This window comes from Salvia splendens, chromosome 1 (genome assembly GCF_004379255.2).
Source record: "Salvia splendens isolate huo1 chromosome 1, SspV2, whole genome shotgun sequence".
NCBI lineage: Eukaryota > Viridiplantae > Streptophyta > Magnoliopsida > Lamiales > Lamiaceae > Salvia > Salvia splendens.
This window is the reverse complement of record NC_056032.1, coordinates 44,673,681-44,698,365: the sequence shown is the minus strand read 5'-3', so window position 1 is coordinate 44,698,365 and position 24,685 is coordinate 44,673,681. Positions and strand designations below refer to the sequence as shown.

Below are 24,685 nucleotides of genomic sequence, written 5' to 3'. Positions count from 1 at the left end.
CCCAAAAAAAAAAGATGTATATAAGAAACAAAGAATAAAATATTACAAAGCTATAGTGCCTAATTCCCACTTTATAATATGTAAAGACAAAATCAATAATCCCTTTAAAATATTGCATGCCCACACCTATTAACCCATATATGTATGAATGTTTTATCTAGTAAAAAATTCTACATACGTAATCCATATAGCAAATATTTGAACATGACGACGATTAGTCAAAATTTATTAAATAGAATTTTTGGACCCAAGTCCATATATACGACGGATTTGTAATTTGGAAAGTGTTTGGTAGTTATGGGCAGAGTCCTAACCCATCTAACAAATCTTGACCTGGTAGTCCTAACGTGTCTAACAAATCTTGAGCCATGCAGCGATCTTATACAAATCTTAACCCATCTAATTTGGGGGGGGGGGGGCATAAATACCCAAAAATGGTAGTATATTGATTGTATTGCACCGAAAATTATCGAATTTTGGGTAAACCGTAATTCTCGGTACAGTACAACACCGTACTGTAAGTTTTTGATACGGTAACGGTATAAATTTTTTTATACCGCGGTCTACCTAAAGTATGCCGGTATAACGAATATTACCGAATATAGAGAATATTACTGAAAAATGCCACCAATGGGGGGAGTACTCTATGGCAGCTGTGAAATACAGAATCACAGCACAGAGCTCTATCCAGGTTCAGTCGGGGTGAATGAGTTTGGTTCCATTTGGTCCTAATGGTACATTCGTCGGAATCTATGATGGGTACGGTGGTCACCAAGCTTCTGAGTTCATGAGTGAGCGTCTGCATGAAACTGTGAGAAGTAGGTTTTTGCTCTTTTTAAAAATGTACACAATGTATGTTGTTGATAGAAATGCTAATCCCCTGATTTTGTTATCCATCTGATGCAGGATTTGTCTGATGTTAATGGAATGTCCGTTCATATGTTGGATTCTTCATTATTGGCATTAGAAAGAGAGTATCTGCAGTCGGCTACGAATGAGGAAGCAACGTCCCGCTGCTTGGTATGCGTCTGATAGGTTCCTCGATCTAGCAAATCTCGCCGAAGATCATCTCCAATATTTTAACGTATCTTTGATTTTAGTTGGTTATCTTTATTTATTCTCTATATCTTTTGTAATCTTTTATTTTAGTTATGTTTCTTGATTAGCAAGACATATGTTAGGGTTTAAAATTCTATATCGTATTTTCATTCATTGATAAATATGAAATAAACTTCTATTCTCATTCTTGTTCCAAAAACCCTAGAACTTCAACTAGGGAATTATCTCTTCTGCTCCGTTCAATTTTAGCGTGCTCTACAAACCTCTCGATAGGGAACTTAACCCCTATCAGCGTCTCAGTGGGAGGACGGTTATATAGAGCAAATGCCGGGGATTGTAAAGCTGTCTTCAGTTAAACAAGTTAAATTGCCCATGTTCATGTCATAGAGTATATATCTTGTTCAACGCAGACTACAAGGTCAATTGGTAATGTTACATGCGAGAGAACTTAGACCTTGCGTATGCCCCAATACTATTTGACATTCAACTCAAAATGAGATTTAATCTGGGGCAGATAATATGGAAAAGGAATGACAAATGCGAAGATATACTTATATGTTTGGCAAATAGAGATTTGGTTGTGATACATTTGATTTATTTGGATACTTTACCTAGTTCGTGTGCACATATTAAAGCATTTATTACGTTCTACTATTTCATAATCACCGTCCAAAAAAATAGTTACAATTTTCTAGTTTTGTTAATTCATTAAAATAAAATATGTTTTTCTATTTATAATAAATGTCCCTTTTTTAAGTAAGGTAAATCTCATTTTCTACTAATAAATAATACTAATATATAAATTATTTTTTTAACCTCTCATTTCACCATTTTGAATTAAAATTTATTTCATCCACGGATAAAACTATTTTTCGTAAACAATGATAGAGATCTTAATTTTGCCTTAAAAAATATCTAAAGTGGATATAAGATACATCCTCAGTTCGTAATGACTAATTTTGTCAATTTTGGACATTCACGATTTATAGACACAATTTATTTTTTAATAAATAGACCTCTTGCTCCACTAAATTATTACGTTTATATTTCGTTATAAAACTAAGGTAGTGTAAAAGTTATTTCCTCACGCAGCTAATTACTTTCACATATTTTCCTTCCCAGAGCTCAATAATTTATCAAAACTCACAAACAGGGCCTTCGCATCGCAGCCCGATGTATAATGGGCTGACTAATCTGTTAATGTGAGTTATCGGCCCAATCATAGGCCCAAATTTAAGACTTCTATAAATAAATACTCCAATCTCCATCTGCATCATCTTCAATCTTCTCTATCAAAATTTCCAACTTCACTGCGAGTATTAGTTCCGTTTGGTATTGTTCAACTTATAATTCAATCATTAAATTGAGCTGGAATTGCGTTTGATTCACTTGTGGATTTGGTTTAGGAGTTCCACACATCCCTAGCTTCGTCGCTGGATTGGAAAAAATGGTAGCTTTTGCCGCTGCATCGAAATCGTTGAAGAATCCCAAGTTTCAGAGCTCTATTTCGCCTCTGTTCAGATTCCAGAGTGCTAGAACGCTCTTGGTGCAGTCTGTTTCGGAGTCCGTGAAACTGCAGAAACTCGCTGATTCTGATTCTGGTAAATGTTTGTTATATTGTGCTACTTGATGAAATATTTATTGCTTGTTCTTCATTTTTGGTGTTGTTTAAATGGTGAATCGGTGGAATTTTTGTGATCGAGTTTGATGTTGATACTATTATTAGTGAATTCAGTTTAGTTGGTTTGAGCAGATCAATATCTTTTTTGCTGGAGTGGTTAATCAACGGATATTCGTTTGAGATAGTCATTTTATGTTTAAGACGGTGTGTTAATTCAACAGATTTTATGAATTTTGAACCAGAATTTTGCAACGATCAAATTTTGTGATTCTGAGCATATAGTTGGGATATGAAGAACAATTGTGTTGAAGATTCCTATTGGAGAAGGGTGTTAGAAATGATCATTTTCTTAATGTGTTCATTAAGTAACATATTTTCTACAGTAAATTGATTCTGGTAGTATTATCGTGTTACTTTTCCTTCTCGAAGCATACGAAGAGGAAGAGTGGAAGATGCATGTTGTATCAGTAAAATAATTCGAAAATCCGTATAAATATTAGTAGTATTTAATTATCGATTGATAGAATAACTCGATATTTTTAAGGGGAAAGTGATGTACAAGTAGAATGGAATAACTAGAGTTCATATCCATTTAATGATGGAGTTTCCAAAGCTCTAGGGGAAGGGAGGATTTTGTATTTTAAATGCTGCATTACAGTCTGGAGAAGATGTATTTTTGCGAAAACTTTAGCTGATGATTCATGGTCTTGACGTTAGGGATGTTTTGAGCTTAGGTGCTTTTCTTTAGCTATTATTTGGCTTCTAACAGCCATCTATTACCTACAGGGATTTGGGAGGTTAACTTGGAAAGGCCTAGCTCGAAAAATGCTATTGGAAGAGACATGCTGAGGGGATTGCGGCATACCCTTGAATCTGTTAACAGAGACCAGACAGCAAAAGTTTTGATGATCAGCAGTTCTGTCCCCAAGGTATTTTGTGCAGGTGCCGATTTGAAGGTAATCTGGACCACACTTAACTAGTAAAAACTTAATAAACGGTATAGTTTTAATTTGAAGTAGATTATCCCCTTTCTAACCTGAATTTAGAACTATAAGACTGTTTTTTTTGTTGGTTGAATGAACTTAAGGTACTCTGCTCTTTTTTTTATTAGCATGATTCTGGTTTATATGCTCAAGAATTCACTTCCTTTAAAAAGTGAATTTGTAGGAGAGGAAGACAATGAGTCCATCTGAAGTGCGGGATTTTGTGAACTCACTGCGCTCCACTTTCTCCTACTTGGAGGTGATGCTTATCCTTGTTCTTTCGTGGCAAGTTATTTTCATAATATGATGGATCAATTGTTCTAGTTGATTACTTAGTATCAAGGCTTAGATTCAACCAAAGTGCTTGTTTGTGAGTGTCTATTGATCTTAGTCTCCCATCCTTTATTATTATTATTATCTCAGGCACTGTGTATTCCTACGATAGCCGTCATTGAAGGTGCTGCCTTGGGAGGCGGGCTTGAATTGGCTCTATCTTGTGATCTTCGGATATGTGGTCAGTCTGCATCTTTGCTTCCAAACATACACTGGAAAATTGCTGCAATATCTTGATCATTTACGTATTGAATCGAACAGGGGAAAATGCTTTGCTAGGATTACCGGAAACTGGGCTGGCAATCATTCCCGGGTATGACTCATATCCATGGTGCTGTGTCATTTCACTACCACACATTTTTGGCTGCTATTATATCTTAAATGCGGAGAAAAACCTCTTTCAGGGCTGGGGGAACACAAAGGCTTCCTAGATTGGTTGGAAAATCGACAGCAAAGGAACTTATTTTCACTGGTCGGATAGTTGGTGGCAAAGACGCTCTATCCATGGGTATATAAATATTTGACTTAAGGTTTCAATAGCATGCTGCTCCATAAACGAGGCATACTAACGAAAGATTTCATTGCAGGTCTTGTTAATCACTGTGTCCTGGCTGGCGAGGCTCACTTGAAAGCTCTTGAAACTGCTCGGCTTATAAATCAGAAGGTACCCAACCAATTCCAATCTTGATATTTCTGTCTCTTCTATCCATCATAGAGATGCACATTAAACATTCTTCTTCAGTTGGTGTTATGCACTGTTGTAAAGACGCGCTATATTATCACTATGCCACTCCAAGAAACGGGCTTTTACTTCTATGTTAACAACACTGATGTCGTTGGATAAATAAATACTTAAAAACCTTCGTTTGGACCTGAGATTTTTCGCCTCAACTATGAACCATTTTATCCCCGAGGCCAACACATAAACACACAGTAGTCTCTTACATTAATCATTTTACACATAACTGAAGTCACTGGATCAATGGCTACTTTAATTATAGTTTTTCTTGCTGCAGGGACCGGTGGCGATAAGAATGGCAAAGCGAGCGATTGATGGAGGAATGGAGGTGGACTCGGGTTTGGTGTTGGAGGAAGAGTGCTATGAACAGATCATGCACACCAAGGATCGTTTGGAAGGTTTGGCTGCATTTGCTGAGAAAAGAAAACCTAATTATATAGGTCGATGAAATGCTTCTTGCACAAATATTGTTGTATAAATCACAATTCATCATTTAAATCGATGGCTTAGACTGGGGCTCGATAAGCTCAAAATCTATAAAAATGCACTTCTCCTTCGAATTTTTTTTTACTAATAAGTTTAAAATTAGATTGTTGGACATTTTAATGTGCAGGTGAATATTTATTAAATTATCAAATTATAGGAGTTGAATATTTTGCACTATCACAATTTTAACAATGATACATATTTTCTTTTCTCATTTTTTCCCAAGATAAATACACCAACAAAGAAAAAACAACCTAAAGATAACAAAATAAACTACGAGGATAAAAGGATAATTAGATTAAAAGAATTTGCCTAAATGATTTATCAGTCCTTAATTGATGAATTTAAAATTAAATTCACGAGTTTAGAAGTAGATAATTTCAAAATAAGACCAATTTTACGAAACATCACAATCAATAATAAATGTGGTATTATCATTTGAATTGGGCAAACCGGTCCCAAACCTATTATTGATCATAAAATGTCCTATCTAAGGGGCTATTCTCGCCTAACAATCAATACTCCTTAGTCCACTTTCGTTATTTTTTTCCAGTCACATCAAGCCTGTGCACTTTAATCTAACTCTTTTTTCTAATGACACGAACCTTATTCTTCATTAACAATTACTACTTCAATCATTTTTTTTCTACTCCCTCCGTCATGTTTTGATACATTTTTCTTTTTAGTTTATCCTAATTAAGATGACACATTTCTTTTTTTGAAAACTTTCTCTCTCCAATTAATACACTCAACCACTTTTTCTCACTCCTATTAAAATATCTATATTTCTTTATCTCTCTACTTTAATACTTACACTCACATTTTCTCTCTTCAATTAAACACTTTAACCAATAACTCCTAAAATCTTGTGTCGGCTAAGAAATATGTCATTTTAGCTAGGACTGAGGGAATATTATTTTATAATTTATTAATTTCATATTAAAACTCGTATTATTTCTAAACTCTCCATTTTTCACTGACGGACTAACCACTAACAACAATTTAGCATGTGATGAGATGTTTGATGCAAAATGTTTTTCTCCTATCCAATCAAACATCCGGTAAGATAATTTTTTTATTTATTTACAATGAATTGTATCAAAAGCTGGAGTACTATTAATTCCAATCTGATAACAAAGGGATGATCATATGTAAATGAAATGAAAGATATACTTGTTATGTACCTAAACATGTGAGCTCACGATTTGCAATTACATCAAAATTTTGAAGATGGATTATACTGATCATCCCAAACAATAAAGTTTAAAATGGTGACTATATATATTTACGAGACTGTTTTTCTAAAATACAAAATATATATTTAATCAAATCTAACCAGGACATTAATTATGGACAGGTACTGTTTTGTTAAAAAATAATGATTAACATCATTAATAATTCCTTAGTTATTCAAAATGGGTTCTAGTGAAATTGTCAACATATATTCAAGAGAAAAAAAAACATTTGTTTTTTTCCTATAATTATCCTATCGTACGTGATATAAGAAACATGTCGGAGACGATAATAAATTGTCTTAATAGGACAGTGAAAAAAAGGACAAAACAAGTTGCAGAATTCAATATTTCAGACACAATTATACAATAGGATAACAATAACATGATCAATACAAGAATTGATGACGATGGTCATATATGAAATATTTAGATGAAGACGAACCTACTCCAATTCGAACTTATCTATCCACTAATTAAAATATTTCCAAATGTGTTGATTTTATTTCATTTTATTTTTTAAATGTTTTCGTCCCAGTTGTAGTTACATGAGTATTGAAGAAACTATTCAACATAACTATTGCATGTGCTTTCAAAATAATTAAACGAAATCCCAACAACTTGATAAGAAAGAATTTTTGGAGTTTTTGAACTACCAAAAACAATTAAAAAATTAAGATAATCTTAAGTTCTAACTAGTAGTATTAATTAACTTGGGCGATTTCAAGAAACAAGGTTGGCAAAATTGACCATCGATAATTCTTACCAACATGGTTATAACATTTAATTAGCAGTCTTTAGTTGATCTGTGTTCATTGAATAGTCGAAACAGTTTGCCTGGCCAACAATTAGTAGTACTATCATTTGCAATTTCTCTAGGAATTTTGATTTTAGCTAGTTTATTTATAGTTAATCAATTTGATTTCTCAATCCCATATTGAATTTTAATCATTCTTAAACAAAACTCACCAATTTTTTGGTTAGCATTTAATTATTAGAGTTGATTATTTCAAATTTCAGTAATATGGAGTAATATAATAGAGCAAATAAATCACGATAGATTGTCCGATCTGCCCCATACATTATAAAATCATAAACTTAATCACGAATGATGAATATTTTGCAATTATCTCATTCACCGAATTTCCGGTGAAATATGTGATAATGTGGCAATCGGCATTAGGGCACCCACAATGGGGCGCCCGATGGCACGCCCCATCGTCCTCGGGCGCGGACGATGCCTTCATTGTGGGTGCTCGCCAAAGGGCGCGCCCTATGCCCATGCCCTAAGCTTCGGGCGCGGAAGAAGCGCGGACGATGGCCTATCATCCGCGCCATCGGGCAGCATAGTGGGCTCGGCGGACGATGGTCGCGGACGATAGGCCATCGTCCGCGGCATCGGGCACCATTGCGGGCTCGGCGGACGATCGCACGCGTTTTTGATTTTTTTTTTCGAATTTTGTCTATTTAAACCTCGTTTCTCATTCACTTGTTATACGAACATCTCGCCTCTCTCATTTCTCTCATCTCTCATATTTCTACCTCTCTCACATATCAAAATGAACCACGACTACGACACTAGTTCTAACTCCTCTATATCCCAGCTCATGAACGACATGATTGAAGAAGTGTGGGCCCGTAACTGCCGTCGCTGAGTTTGCGTATTTTTTAATTCTTATTGTAATGTATTAATTTTTATAAATGAAATGAAGTTTTTTCCCAATTTTTGTAGTTATTTAAATATTCAAATAAAATAAAATGCATAGGGCTCGCCTTAGGGCACCACACTGCAGGTGGGAGGGTAGGAGGATAAAAATGATGACGTGGCGGTGCATAGGGCGCGCCTAAGGGCGCCCCATTGCTAATGCTCTTACACACGTGGAAGTGTTATGACTATGTAACTGTCATCTTTAAGGGGATACATATTTATATGGTGTGTAGCGTGTTTATAATCGGCTAACACACCATCTCATATTTCATTGAAAAGAAGCAAATGGGATAAGCGGAATTTTCATCTTTTATGATAGTCCATAATTTTCAAGATTTTGGAAATACGAGACTAGATGGAGAGAATAAAATATGAGAGAAGAAAAATGTAGGAAAGATAAAGAGAAAATAAAATAAGAGAGAGAATAAAGTAAGAACGATAAATGTGTTTTTTGCGAAAAATAAAAGAAATCATCACTTATATATGACAATCCAAAATGGAAAGTTAATCACTTATAATGAGACGGAAAGAGTATGAAATTGACCAGAATTTGACAATTATGTGATTTGTTTGATAATTTTCCTTATGTATAATTTACTTAATATTTAATTTTCAATAATCATTTAAAAAACACGAATAGTGAGTATATGCCTATATAGAATACAACAAATTATGAAACATACCAAGACCTTCCCATGAGAGGGTGATGAAATTAAAATACTTAACTTTCACTCTAAGTACATTTTCCACATTTCTTTTTTCTTGTATTTAGACATGACACAATTGCAACAAAAAAAACTACAACATTAATCAAGCAATCTTTATTTATTATACTAAATGACACAACCTAGAAACTTCTCCTCATAAAGTCAAATAAAACATACTCCCCTAGTAGCATCCACTAGAACACACAACCCAAATAGTTTCATAGTAACCATAACCACTTTTCAACAATCAAAGATTCCACTAAATCACATTCCCCACAAACATTATAAATACAATCCTTTGTTCATCCTAAATAATAGCAAAATAATGGGCATAATAGCAAAACTCATCTCTTATCCCGACAAAATCCTCTCCATTTTCTTCCTCCGAATTCTCCCCGAATCCATCCACCTATCCATCCTCGCCCTCTGCATCCTCTACAAGCACTTCCAACTCTTCACCGCGCGCCGCGCCTACGCCGCCGCGGTGAAGAGCAGCCGGAAAAGGCTGCATCCGCCGCCGGATTCCGGCGAGTGCAGCGTCTGCCTCTCGGAATTGGCGGCGGAGGGGGAGGAGTGCTGCGAGCTGGCCGCGTGCGGCCACGCGTTCCACCGCGGCTGCGTGGAGCGGTGGCTGATCGCCCACGCGCCGACGTGCCCGCTGTGCCGCGCGGCGGCCGTGCCGGAGAAGGCGGCGGCGGAGTACCGGAGGGTGGCGGAGGAGGAGGAGGATGATTGGATTGAGAAGGAGTTTGCCTTGGTGTTGTTGAATGCTTTGGATGTTGGGAGATGTAATCATGGGATTTTTAGTTGATTAATTTATTTGGGATTTTTGTTGTATTTTTTTTTTATTTTTATTTTTATTTTTATTTTTGAGAGATTGGTATGTAAAATTGTAAATGAAATTGGTGTATAGATGAATATGGCTGGCAAGGAATCTTAATCATTGAGCTGCCTTATCCTTTTTTATCATTCGTGAATATTTAATTGTGTATGTGCAATTATATGCATGGATTTATTAAAATAAGTGATCACCAACGACCTCTCTATTCAACTTTATTTGATTAAATTCGGTTTTTAATGTTGCAATTATGTAACTTTAATGTTTTGTACAAAAGGAGTAAAATCTGGGCGTTGAAACACAACCAAATTTATGAAATAAGGGTGATATTGTTGTTTAATTTATATAATCTGATCAAATTCTAAGATTTCATGTATCGTCTTTTTCTAATATTCAAAATAATATTTATATGTAAAAACATGTATTTTTTTTACTTTTTATATCGTTTCCACTAAAAGACGTCGTTTATATATTGATAAAATAATTGAGAAAAGTTGAAATTTTATAATTAAATAATTTTTTTTTAATTTAATAAGCTTAATTAGAATTTGACTAATTTTGCTTGAGTATCGAAAAATATCTGAATAGAAGTTCTTTTACGATAGAGCATGTGACGATCGGAGCCCACGAAAATGAAATTATGTACAAAAGTTACAAATAGGTGACAAGATATTTATGATATATTCATATCCATTTTCGATCATTTGGATAACATTTTGCATCATTCAAAATGTGTATATACTCAAATCTGGTCCAATCAAACATCCAGTCAACTATTCTTTTCGGTATTACTGCATTAAATTGTATAAATACGACAACAAATAATTACGAGATTTTTATTACCACTATTTCTGAAATTTTTCTTCAATCTAGGTAACTAGATATGAATTAAGACACTAACTAATTTATGATCAAAATGATTCACGCTTCGCACCCACCCATATTAAAGGAAAGTCGGATTCAGGCGTGACACGACATTATCGACAAATGCCTTGTTTTTGCTAGCTAGGTGAATTTTTACACTTGCACCTTTTAGACAATGCTCGTACTTGATAATTAATAATTTGATATATGTATGAAAATTAATTTACATTGTGATGGTGATGGTGTTGGGAATACGTCTCACTAATTAAAACAATATTACAATATTATAAGGGAAAAACCCTTGTTAAGTGAAAAAGATAAAGAAAGTCGCAGAGGAATCGTGCTCTGTCGACAATCGGAAATTCTAAACGGAAAACTAGATAAAGATAAAAGATAAATAATTATGATTTCATTGATTGAATAATGAGAACAACAATAGTTCTATTTATAATAGGGATACTAACTTAATGAACAAGACAAAAGATATGGAAAATATCACCTTGTCCTCAAGGTGAAAATCAAGAAGCAACGATGAGATTACAGAAGCTTTGCGAGGCATTACCTCCGGGATCAAATGAGCACAGAACAAGTGAATTTCTCCCTTCGTACAACTTTGCAACAATAAGGAAACCATCCAGATTGGGCTGTGAAGCCAATTCCATGTAGTTGACATCATTCGCAGCTCCTCCACAAATGATTTGTATTGAAGCAACAACATTTCCATTCATATTGGATTTAATCCACGTCATCAACTCAATATGTTCTTCCTGAGCAACATTGAGCGATGCGACCATCTTTTTCACTTCCTTGGTAGAACCATACTCATCTTCATCATCTACCAATGCCTCTTCCTCTCCAACGATATCGGGGATGCACGACAGATAGATCGTCACGTCGAGTGGGGGCGGGGCAACCATTAGCATCTCATCTCCGGCATAGGACTTGTTGTTGAAGAGCATGACTTCGCTGCTACTCTTATCTTAGAGTTTTTCTTCCTCCACATAGAGTTTTTCTTTCTGCCTCATAGTAGCAGATTTCGATTTCGCCTCTACTGATATATTAGGAGTGTCTTCTTCATATTTCATGGACTGATAAGCAGCATCCATGGGTTGATCACCACTATCATTGGCTTTATTGTCCTCAATCATCACCATATTGAAATTCAGAGGACAATTGACAACAACTTCATCAAGAATGAACTCATTCATGGATTTCAAACTGCCATACACTGCATAGTTGTCGATGCGGCGGTCGATTGCATCAAGGCGATACTCCATCCTTTTGCATGCCTCCAATATTGATCAAGCATCGCTTCAATCGGGTTTGCCGCTGCTGTGGCTGGATGTTGCGGCGCAGGCTGATTCCAACTTGAGTTACTGGTAGGGGGCAGCGGCTGACCGTATGCTAAGACCTCATGGAATGGACGTTGTCCCGGTGTCTCCCAGTAGGCATGTGGGTCCCAGCAGGTAGGACTTTGTCCGGGTGGTGGTGGCGAGTACATATCTGGCTGGTAGGACGGCGGTTGCTGATATGGTGTGATCTGGCGTAGCCATGGTGGGTCCCAACTAGTGGGCTGTCGGGCGTGGTAGATGTGACGTTGATGGTGTCCGTCCGGATGGTATGGTAGCGGCTGTAGGGCAGCGTGGAATTGATACGGCTGCTGCCAATCTGTGTAAGCGGGTTGTCCGGACTGATAATCGACCTAGTTGTGTGACATCATGACAATAATTGGAGGACGAGAACACGATGAAAGCACCAATTGATATGGGAAAAACCCTTATCAAGTGAAAAAGATAAAGAAAGTCGCAGAGAAATCGTGCTGTGTCGACAATCGAAAATTCTAAACGGAAAACTAGATAAAGATAAAAGACAAATAATTATGATTTCATTGATTGAATAATGAGAATACCAATAGTCATATTTATAATAGAGATACTAACTTAATGAGCAAGACAAAAGATATGAAAAAATATGTAAATCCATAATTAACTAACTAAATAATAATAATAATAATAATATCACAATACTTTCTATTTAATGGAGTACTTACGTACTGAAAAAATACAAAGTAAAAATTACTTCAGATATGAAAGATGAAAGATGGGTATCGGGTTTGGGCAGCTAGATAATGGGTTGCCTTTATGGGCTTTTAACTTGGGCCACGGAAATTGGCCCTCAGTAATTCACAGACGGTGATTGGTTGAATTAATAATTCGAGAATTCATCTTCCACTATTATGTGTATTTATGTACTAACTTTTATTTCGTATTATATAATTTATTTACTTTGAAATGATATACTTACTATTTAAAACTAGTAGTAGTACTAGCTAGTTAGTTAAACTAAAATACAAGTCGTTAATAGATATTTTAATATAAGAAGTTATATATGTTGAAGATGAGTGATTAATTGCTAATTAATTAGTAATTATAAATTAAGATTAAATCTTAGTCTAATTTATTTACTTTGAAATGATATACTAATTTATTTACTTTGAAATGATATACTTACTATTTAAAACTAGTAGTAGTACTATTTAGTTAGTTAAACAAAAATACAAGTCGTTAATAGATATTTTAATATAAGAAGTTATATATGTTGCATAGGAGAGATCAATTGCTAACTAATTAGTAATTATATATTAAGATTAAATCTTAGTCATTAGATTAAGAGATCTAGTGGTTGAAATAATGTCACATAGATTTTATTTTAAATTAAAAAAATTATTAAATAAACTTAAAGGGTGTTAATGTCAATTTTCTCTGATCAAAATCATCTTACAACTTTAAATTTACGTAACTATCTCGATTTAAATTATTTTTTCGCAAAAAATATATCAAACTAAAGATAATTTTATAAGGATTCCAACGAGATCTCAATTGAATGTGTTCCGACGATGTTCGGATGATGAAATTTGATAAATTATATTTCAATTTTCGTACATGTTGATAAGCAGATTTTATCAACAAATGCAAAAAAAATCTCAATATAGTATATGCAAAATCTCAATATAGTGGAGGTAAAATATCAATAAAACTGTGTTGATATTTTCTTGTACTTGTGTTGATATTCTCATGTCATATTGTTGATATTTGTAATACACTATGTTGATGTAAAAAAACACCCACAAAAATTATCATATGATAACATAATGACGATATTACCCTTTTGTTGATATTTTGTCTACTATTTATTGAAATTTGTGAGCTTTAATCTCATCCACTCATTTCAAAATCCAAGGGTGTAGATCTAGTCTTAGTTTTGGTCTTTTGGATTATGGTGTTATAAGCATTAGAAGAGGACCCATATGTTACATGCTTTATGGGTGCATTATTCTCGTTTAATGCTTATTATTATATATTATTTATTCCCTATATACATTTATATAATCGAACGCAACCAAGTCTAATCAAATCGAGTCAAAGTAAATACTAACACTGAGACATATTATTGGTATTCATATTTCTTTGTACTTCTATTTTGTTATATGTAAATTTCAAGGATAGTATCAACATCGGTTCTAACATCGGTCCTATCAATGAGTCTAGTTGAGTAACATGAAATGCATTCATCCTTAACAGAGTGGTTAGTAATTTGATCCATGTCTATAGTTTATAATAAAAAAAGAGCCATCTATGACATGAAATAGGAAACCAATATTTTTCTATTTTCAAAGATGACGATAAACTTCCTACATTTGACAAAGATATTCAAAAATATGGGACGATTTGAAATTGGGATTTGAGATAGGCTACAATATACTACTATCATTGAGAAACGTGATTAATTTTTTTTTAATTTATGTATTACTGTTATTTTAAATTGTAATGTGAACGGCGCGTTTGATTTTTCTACTATACGGAGTACTATTTTTTTCGAGGGAGAGTGACAAATGTATAAATATAATAGCGATAAGGCGATTAGTAACATGAGAATTGACTTAGTAGTAAATTAATTAATCATTTCAGTCAATCATTGTAATCCATTTGGGTCTGAACTTGCACGTGTTTATTTTTTAAAAAATTTGAAAACCTGCTTATATATCCACTAGTTTTCAAACATCAACAAACATAGATTCCACAAAATTATTTTGATCGTAAAGTTATGAGAGCTATAGCAAAACTTGTTTCCTATCCCAACAAATATATTTCGATTTTCTTATTCAAAATTATGCCGGAATTAATCCATTTAGGCATATTATCACTATGCATTTTTGTCAAATACTATCAAATTTTCACGGCGCGGCGTCGCTACGCCGCGGAGGTGAAGAGCAGCCGCAGGCAGCTGCTCCGGCCGCCGCCGGATTCCGACGAGTGCAGCGTCTGCTTGTCGGAATTTGCGGTGGAGGAGTGCTGCCAGTTGGCAGCGTGCGGCCACACTTTCCACCGGCGGTGCGTGGAGAGGTGGCTGAAGGGGTACGTCTCGACGTGCCCGCTCTGCCGGGCGGAGGTGGTGCCGGAGGCGGTGGCGGCGGAGCACCGGTGGCTGCTAGCGAAGGAGGAGGATGATTTTGTTGAGAAGGAGTTTGCTCTAGTGTTGTTGAATGCTTTGAATGTTGGGAGATGTAATAATGGATATTTTTAAGTTGAAATTTGTTAGTTTAATTCTTTTAATCATTCATACATATACTAGGGAGTATTAGTTATGATTGTGTAAATTTATGCATGCATATATGCATTGCAAAAAATATAAAATAAATATTGTATTCGATTTTAATTGTCGATACATTTATAAATGTGTCAATTATAATTTAATATATATAGACATAATCTGAATATTTTGGTGACCGATTTTTTTTCCATGGTGGATGGTTTTTAAGTTAAATGTCTAGATTTAATATTGTGTCTTGTCACTTGTGTGTACTCGGAATTTTGGGTGAGAATAGAAAAAAGTCATTACGTCATATACTCATATATATATACAGTTATGTTGAGGTGTTTTGCACACGTGTAGTAGTATTGTAAGAATAAAATTGGTTATTCGGCCTAAAGAGTAAAGAATATAAGTACTATAATCGGCCGGAATTGACATTTTCAAAAACCATGTTTTTCACGCACATTAATATAGGTTTATTTTATTTGTGATATTGCTAAAAATGGTACTTAAAATTTTATCGATTATGTATAGGAACATGTACTACATACTACTATAAATTAAATATATGACAAATTAATTTTCTCTATGATATATGAATTCAAATAATCTGAATAACTGGTTATCAGTTATCCACTACACTGTTAAAAATTCTTATGAAAATTGTATCATATAGACCAAAATATATAGTAATCAATCTCGTATCTTTATGGTCCAAATTAAAGTGGGGAAGGTAGATTAATTAATAAGTTCATCCACAACCATGTCACTATATCGTTCCTTATCCGTCCCTGAAATTATTATTCGCGGGCCCCACTGTACTTTTTTACTCCATCCCTTAACTAAGGGAAGGAACCTGCAACCCTCCGTCCCTTAACCGTCCCTTAAATTACTATTCATTCAATTTCATTTTTTTATTTTTATTTCCAACCAAATTCAATTAAAAAAACACACTTCATTTAAAATAAAATAAAATTACAACATAAAAAAAATACAACTTAAAATTAAAAAAATAAAAAAGACATAATTAAAATCCTAAAAAATTAAAAATGACATAATTTAAAATACAATTTTATAGAAAATAATAAAAACTACTCCGCCGGCGAATCATCTCCCGGAGGAGGCGTTGAGGTGCACCGAAGCCTTGGGAAGGCGGAATGCCAAGTTGTGCCGCCATAAACGTAACTCCGTTAAGCCAGGCTTGGTACTGGGTGGGCGTAAAGCGGGAAGTGTCCGCCATTGTGGCGGTCATGTACATGGACATAAGGGAGTTCGAGGGTCCCCCTGAGCCCGAGCCCGAGCTCGCCTAGCTTGATTCGGCTCGGCCCCTCCTCCCTCTAGCCGCCTTCGCCGCATTTCTCCCTTGCGGCCGATGGCGCCCACGGGAGGACCCCCCGGCATCGTTTGTCGGGGTCTCCTCATCCCGCGAGGCAAACTCTTGTGGCCCGCTGCCCGAACCGCCCTCACCAGACGAGTATTGGCCACTCGCCGTGTGCTTCGTGCGCTTCGAGGTCGAGCACGAGCTGGACCGCACACCGCCAGCCCACATTTCCTCGTCCCTGACGATCTCCCAAACATCGGCATATTTGAATTATTTGCCGGTGTCTTCGAAGTAGACCCGCAAAGCCGACCTCAGAATGTCGGCTCCCATGGCTCCGCTTTGGTACTGAGCCGCTTCATGCTTGTAGATGGCGCATAATCGTTTGACCTCTCTGTCGACTCGGTCAAAGTGAGCGCGAAGCATCTTATATGTGCGGCGGCGGGTCTTTTTCAGCTTAATCTCGTGGTAGGCCTCGGTGACCTTTTCCCAGAAGCACTTCTAGGGTTGTTGATTCAGGCGTTGTACACCGCCAGTGTTTCTTTTGGGCCGTACGGATGCCGGCCTAGATCCCCCTCCTCCTCCTCGTCCGCCTCCGCCCTGGAACTTCACCCGCCTCGGCCTTCTTCCGGAGTGGGTTGATCTGGATAATCCTCCCGAATCTGGGAGAGTCCCTGCGAATACCGCGGGGCGGAGGGACGAGTGTATGCATCCACATCAAAATTGGGTGGTTGGTACCCCCGGCGTCGACGAACCCTGGGTGCCCGACATCGATGAACTGGAACCACCCAATGTGTTGTACATGTTCCCCCAGTTGCCGAACGCGTTGAGATCCCACGAGCCGGAGCCGCCACCGCCGGAGTTTCCGTCGCCGGACATTTTGTGATGAGATGTTAGATGAAAATTGGAGAGGAAATGGAGATGATTTGGGAAGAATAGATGTGTAGTTGTGTGTGAAATGAGGATGGATTAAGAGTATTTATAGAGTAAAAAAATAAAAAATAAAAAAGGAAAAACGGCTAATTACGGTAATATTACCGTTTCACATTTTTATTTATTTATTTATTTATTTTATTTAATCAGAATTAAAAAAAAATGAATTATTGCTTCAGCGTGACGATGCCCACTCGCGGGACGGCGAGTGGGCGTCACGCATGGCCTGGGAGCGTGCCACGTCGCCTCGGCGCGTGGCGAGCCGTCCCGCGTTTCGTCACGGCGGAACGAGACTGGTGACGGGCTGGGGGTGGGCTGGTGACGGGACGAGACGCTGCAACGCGTCCCACCCCGGTTCCGTCACGCAGGAACGAAATACGGGCCACCCGCGTAACGCGTTGCGGGTGGCCTAAGGCCCATTATTGTGTGGCCTGAGATCTTGGCAACTTGTGTTGATCCATCTGTGATCCTCAGTAAAAGGTTGAGCTCTTAAAGAGTTCTATGACTATGCGACATTTAAACCACAAATATTTGATTCATTCTTTGTAATGATTTGCAAATCTCTTTTATATTAGTATAGATATATTGTCTTCTTTAATTTCTAATGAAGTTGTATTATAAACCCAGTTTAGTAAAGATCTATAATAGTTAATAGGTCTATGCTGTAACTTGCGGGGTAAGATCCTTACAAGTTAGTACAATATATATGACGAGACTTGTATTATCACCCGGATGGGTAACGTCGTGTAACATAAATTATCTGGTCAGCGGTTGGGTAAAAGTTTATGATTCACTTTTCTTCACCCATGCAAATCATCACCCCGTCAGTTGATATTTGTCTTTAATTAAACAGTCCGAATGGATAAAAGTCACATGAAACATCCGGTCGGGTGCCAATTCCTACACAATGTTACTCGATTGGACACCTTTCTCTAGAAAAAACTTTTATGCCTCACCCGACAGGATATTTCTCTGTGTGAACAAGCGACTTCATTCTTATTCTCCGACTCTCATGTGAGCACCAACTCTTTGACCCATTTATGAAAAATATCTCCACATGAATCACAAAAACATTATAGAATGCACAAATTCAATTGAAGAAAACATAGCATACTTGATTCACTTTATCCCCTTGTGACTTGTGAGGGCTTCTCTATGTAAAATGTTGTTTTTAACACGGGCAATTGATTCAAACACTGACTTTTGAGATATTTAGTAGTACTACCAAACACATGTTTGAATCAAGATAAAATCTATATATGAGTTGGAAAATCATTTTTTTTAAATCGAAAATAAAATAAAAAAAAAATATTTTCACAATCCCAAAAAAATGGCCATTTTTTGCCCGTTTTTCTGTATTTTTTTGATTTTTTTATTTTTTTCCCCAAAATCATCTATAAATACACACATTCATCATCCAGTTTTCACATCAAATCATCTCTCATTCATATTTTTCATACAACTTATCTACACCTTCATCTCTCACTCAAAATCTTAAATGGATTTCACCCATCTCATTGCGGAAGCGGAGCGTGAAGAACAAGAATACTACGAACAACATCGTGCCGCTTATGAAGCATATGTCGCAGCGAATACCCCCGCCCCTCCTCCTCAACCAACTAGATCAACTCGCCGCTACATCCATCGTAACCGGGAGAGAGCCCACGAAAGGCTCGTTGCCGACTATTTTTCCGACCAGCCGCGGTTTCTGGAAGATTACTTTAGGCGCCGTTTTCGCATGTCAAAGCGCTTGTTCATGCGTATTGTCAACACATTGTCCGCCCGTGTTAAATACTTCCAAACAGGTCCAGATGCAGCCGGTCGGCAAAGTCTCTCGGCGTTGCAGAAGTGTACGTGTGCCATCCGACAACTTGCTACTGGGCAAACGGGCGACCTCTTCGATGAGTATTTGCATGTCAGTGAGTCCACTGGAATCCTTTGTCTTAAAAATTTTTGCAAGAGCGTTGGTTCAGCTTTCAGTGGTGAATTCCTTCGGACACCCACCACCGATGATTGCCAACGGTTGCTTCGTCTTCACGAAACAGTCCATGGCTTTTCCTGTATGCTTGGCAGCATAGACTGCATGCATTGGAGGTGGAAGAATTGTCCGACTGCATGGAGGGGGCAACACTTAAGCAGCCACAAAGGCGGCGACCCAACACTTATCCTTGAAGCGGTCGCCTACTACCGCCTATAGATTTGGCATGCATATTTCGGTGTTGCCGGATCCAACAACGACTTGAACGTGCTCTATTCTTCATCCCTCTTCAATGATGTGTTGAATGGTGTAGCACCGGCGATCGACTTCACCGTCAACGGAAATGTATACCACATGGGTTACTATCTTGCCGATGGTATCTACCCAAGGTGGTCGACTTTCGTGAAGACGCTCAGCAACCCGCAAGACCCGAGACGGGTTCTTTTTGCGCAACATCAAGAGTCCATGCGGAAAGACGTCGAAAGAGCCTTTGGGGTCCTTCAAGCCCGATTCAACATTGTGAAGGCCCCGTCTCTGCTGTGGTACGTGAAAAATATCGCCGACATCATGTACACGTGTATTATCTTACACAACATGATTATAGCATACGAAGGACCGAGGGCGGCTAGCTTTTACGACGAGGATGAAGCCGGAAGCTCAAGCGCGAGGTCTCCCCCACGCCAAGGTGTGCATACGACGGTGGGTGAGAGGATCGAAACAAGCCACACAATGCGCGATACCTGAACCCACGTTGAGCTAAAAGAAGACATAATCAAACACATGTGGGCGAAATTCGGCCACGAGTGGTGGGTTTTTTAATTTTATGAATTTAATTATGTAATTTTTAATTTTTAGAAGTTTAATTATGTAATTTTTAATTTTTAGGATTTTAATTATATAATTTTTATTTTTTAGGATTTTAATTATGTAATTTTTAATTTGTAATGTATTTTGTAATATTATTCCGAGTATTTTTAATGCATTTTAATTTTGTGAAAATGTTTTTATTTAAATTGAATAATGGAATGGTGGGACTCTTGTGCTCGTCCTTGCGGAAGAGCACGGATATGGGTGTTGTGCTCTTGCTTAAGAGCAGGCAGAAAAAGTGGGGTCGGGCCCACATCCGTGCTCGTCGGCAAGAGCACGGATGTGGATGCTCTAATTATCTTAATTTATGTAACTGCACGCAACCAAGCCTAATCAAATCGAGTCGAAATCGAAATATTCTCAACACGATTTTTCTATGTTAAAGAACATAATAGTAGTAATGATTATTACATCTGGCAAAGATATTCAAAGATATGGAACGATTTGGAGTCGGGACTTGAGATGTGCTACAATACTATTAAGCAACGTGATTATTTTTTAAAAAATTTATTTTATTAATATTTAAAAAATTGTAATATGACTGGCGCGTGTAATTTTCCAATACTTTTTTTCGAGGGCGATTGACAAATGTGTTAATATAAATAATGCGATTAGTAACGTAAGAATTGAGTTATAGTTATACTATAAATCACTTTACTTAATCATTACAATTCCAATTAATTAGGCCAGAACGTGATTATTATTTTTTAAATAATAAAAACCCGCTTATCACGACTACTTTTTAAACATTGATGGGGTGCGTACTAAACAAGCCCAACAGCAATGACGGCCCATCAGCCCAAAGCCCAAGGAAGAGTATGAGTTCGGCATTACCAAAGAGTTCGGCCTCAGCCTACAGCTCGGTAAAAGCCAACCAATCAAGCTCTGCTCTCAGGTCGGCATCAAGCTCTACTCTCAGATCGGCAACCAAAGCAGTTCGGTCTCAGTATTCGACCGAACAAAGAGTTCGGCCTCAGCCTACAGCTCGGTAAAAGCCAACTAATCAAGCTCTGCTCTCAGGTCGGCATCAAGCTCTACTCTCAGATCGGCAACCAAAGCAGTTCGGTCTCAGTATTCGACCGAACAAGGAGTTAGTGGACCCATACAGGATTTCCACAACTTCCAACACACCCACTACCACGTGGTGTCAACTCAGGCCACGATCGTAGGCCATGACCTACGCTACATCCACGATCTTAGGCCATGACCTCCACGACATCCACAACCATCATTAGTGGTGATGCAAGCCACGATCTTAGTTCAATGTATAAATAGAACTTAGATCAGATAGAAAAAGGTTAAGCTCTCTAGAGATAAAATATCATATAGCAAGTCTGTGTTGTAAGCTGTAATCCCAGATCAAGCAATACAATCTTGCCCTCCCTTCTTCCCGTGGACGTAGATTTACTTCAGTAAATCGAACCACGTAAATTCATTGTGTCGTAGTCTTTATTCTCTACCAGCATTTACTAACATCGGAAATTCGCGGATTCATCACTGGCGCCGTCTGTGGGAAACAGAGAACCAAATTTGTGATAAAGCGAATTTTTGACCCTTTTTCCACCCCAAAAAAAATGCATACCAGATCACACACTACCCGTAATACCGTTCGTGAAAACCATGAGGAAGCTAGTCCAGCCCGCAGGTCCGGAAAACAGCCTCGGGAGACATCTACTTCCAGTTTTCACGATGAAGGAACAAGCCGCTCAAAAGGTCCACACACCGAGTCTTCCCAGCAGCCTGATTTGAATGAGGCTGTCAAGCTGTTCTTGGCTGAGAAGCAGGATGAGTTCTTAGCTTTCCTGCAAAAGAGCCAACAGCCGAAGACGAAAACGGTGGGTTCTCCTTCCTCATCCAGACATGAAAGTCACTACCGCAGTAGTAGTGCCGTGTCTTCCAGGAAGAAGAATCCTCAACCCCGACATGTTCCTGTTCCTCCTCGGTACCGGAATCACAGGAGATCTCCATCTCCTCCATACCGAAGAGATGTCGGGTTCGCCATGTACGGAGCATTGAAGACTCCGTTCTCGGACGATATCACCCGAACTCCCCTTCCACAGAACTACCGAACTCCGTCGATGACTTATGACGGGTTGGTGGATCCTCATGACTTCCTGGGACGCTATCAGTATAATATGGCGAACCAAGGTCTCAATGAGGTCCATATGTGCAAGCTGTTCCCCGAGCTGCTTATCGGGAACGCAAGAAGGTGGTTCGATAGCCTCCCCCAAGGCAGCATTAGATCTTACCGAGATCTAATGGAGGCTTTCCACAGGAGGTTCTTTCAGAAAGCGGAAGCCCGGATCACTTCGGCTCAGCTGCTTTCTATACGTCAAGGTCGCGACGAAAAGATCAACGACTTCATGACGAGATTCCACAAGGAATGCCTACAAGTAGATGATCTCAACGATCTACTTGTCATTTCGGCATTCCAAAATGGAATCCTGCCCGGAGCTCTCTACAGAAAGCTCGTGGAATGCAGTCCGCAAACAGCTCAAGAGATGTGGGACATTGCGGACAAGTTTTCTCGTGCCGATGAGGCAGACCGTCGAAAACGGTCTTTAGACAGCTCATCTAGAGAAGACAAAAAGAAGCCCGATCATAGCGATCAGAGGCTTCCTCGCCGAACACCTTCCCCACCAAAGGAGGGATAGCGGTCATCCGAGGTGATCGAAAAAGAGCAAGTGTGTTCGCAGATTGCGCTTAAAAGTGCCGAGCAATCAGTTCGGCACCATCAAGCATAGCAATCACAGCAGCCGGAGTCAGAGGCAGGCGAAATGACCGAAGTCACACCAGAGCCGAACTCGATGGTGTACGGCACTGAAGCAGTGATTCCGGTTGAGATCGGCATACCCAGTCCCCGAACTCAATTTCTCCTCAGAAATGAATGGTGACGGACTGAGAGCCGAACTAGATCTTGCCGAAGAAAGAAGAGAATTGGCCTGCATAAAAGCAGCCAAGTACAAGGAGCAAGTAGCCCGGTATTATAACCAAAGGGTGAAAAAGCTGCAATTTCAAGTGGGAGATCTCGTCTTGAGAAACAACGAAGTAAGCCGAGCAGAAAAGCTGGGCGAACTCGAACCCACATGGGAAGGTCCATATCGGGTGTCAGAAGTCCTCGGCAAAGGGTCTTACAAATTGACTCACGTGTCAGGAGCACAAGTACCCCGAACATGGTACGTTTCCAACCTCAAAAAGTTCCATTTGTAAGAGACAGTCCAGTCAGTCTTGAGTCCTGTTCGGTCAATGTGCTTTCTTTGGTTTGCTTGGTCTTTGTTTGTCTCTGTGCGTTTTGTCTGTGTGTTTTGTCTGTCTCTGTGCGTGTCGTCTCTTACAAATGTTACTAAGGTATCTTGTTCTTCGAAGGCTGATCCCCTTCTTAGAACATATACAAGCCAACGATTGTGAGTCAAAGCTTCTAAAGAGGATACAAGGCCACAATTCAGCTTAAACAAGCAGTTCGTCTGAAACGAACTGCAATAAGCCAACGATTGTGAAGTCCAAGCTTCTAAAGAGGATACAAGACCACAATTCAGCTTAAGAATCAAGCACTTCGTCTGAAACGAACTGCAACAAAAGTCCGATTCACGCGATAAAACTTGCCTGAATTAGGACAAGGGAAAGTCCGATCCACGCGATAAAACTCGCCGAATTAGGACAAGGGAAAGTCCGATCCCCAAATTAGGATAACGGAAAGTCCGATCCGAGCGATAAAACTCGCCAAATTAGGACACAAGCTTAGTCCGGTCAAAGATGTTTATTTCATCAGACCAAAGACGAGTCCGGTCAAAGATGTTTATTTCATCAGACCAAAGACGAGTCCGGTCAAAGATGTTTATTTCATCAGACCAAAGACGAGTCCGGTCAAAGATGTTTATTTCATCAGACCAAAGACGAGTCCGGTCAAAGATGTTTATTTCATCAGACCAAAGACGAGTCCGGTCAAAGATGTTTATTTCGTCAGACCAAAGACGAGTCCGGTCAAAGATGTTTATTTCATCAGACCAAAGACGAGTCCGGTCAAAGATGTTTATTTCATCAGACCAAAGACGAGTCCGGTCAAAGATGTTTATTTCATCAGACCAAAGACGAGTCCGGTCAAAGATGTTTATTTCATCAGACCAAAGACGAGTCCGGTCAAAGATGTTTATTTCATCAGACCAAAGACGAGTCCGGTCAAAGATGTTTATTTCATCAGACCAAAGACGAGTCCGGTCAATGATGTTTATTTCATCAGACCAAAGACGAGTCCGGTCAAAGATGTTTATTTCATCAGACCAAAGACGAGTCCGGTCAAAGATGTTTATTTCATCAGACCAAGGACCAAGTCCGGTCAAAGAAGTTTACTTCATAAGACCGAGGACAAGTACGATGAAATTGTTTCGCAGAACTGTAAGCAGTGATAAAAGCGAAAGGAAAAAATTTC

The 24,685-nt window shown here is 38.2% G+C and overlaps 3 protein-coding genes across 4 annotated transcripts; all 3 read left to right on the top strand.

Moving 5' to 3' along the window:
• Positions 1 to 2,344: 2,344 nt before the first annotated feature.
• On the top strand, positions 2,345 to 5,295 carry LOC121801554 (probable enoyl-CoA hydratase 2, mitochondrial). 2 transcript variants are annotated; one of them, XM_042201066.1, is made up of 9 exons: positions 2,345 to 2,391; positions 2,466 to 2,660; positions 3,467 to 3,636; positions 3,848 to 3,922; positions 4,087 to 4,177; positions 4,258 to 4,309; positions 4,401 to 4,504; positions 4,584 to 4,660; positions 5,013 to 5,295. In XM_042201066.1, exons 2-9 carry the CDS (start codon positions 2,507 to 2,509, stop codon positions 5,181 to 5,183), a joined length of 894 nt encoding a protein of 297 aa, XP_042057000.1. In that variant the 5' UTR covers positions 2,345 to 2,391; positions 2,466 to 2,506; the 3' UTR covers positions 5,184 to 5,295. The 2 variants fall into 2 exon arrangements, with proteins under 2 accessions (XP_042057000.1, XP_042057009.1); XM_042201075.1 differs by having other exon boundaries at positions 2,353 to 2,660; positions 3,467 to 3,609.
• A 3,898-nt stretch (positions 5,296 to 9,193) lies between these two features.
• Positions 9,194 to 9,679, top strand: LOC121792551 (RING-H2 finger protein ATL14-like). The gene has a single exon (XM_042190541.1). It carries the CDS (start codon positions 9,194 to 9,196, stop codon positions 9,677 to 9,679), a length of 486 nt encoding a protein of 161 aa, XP_042046475.1.
• A 4,983-nt stretch (positions 9,680 to 14,662) lies between these two features.
• On the top strand, positions 14,663 to 15,340 carry LOC121805271 (E3 ubiquitin-protein ligase RNF13-like). Its single transcript, XM_042205075.1, has one exon. It carries the CDS (start codon positions 14,675 to 14,677, stop codon positions 15,152 to 15,154), a length of 480 nt encoding a protein of 159 aa, XP_042061009.1. The 5' UTR covers positions 14,663 to 14,674; the 3' UTR covers positions 15,155 to 15,340.
• Positions 15,341 to 24,685: the final 9,345 nt, after the last annotated feature.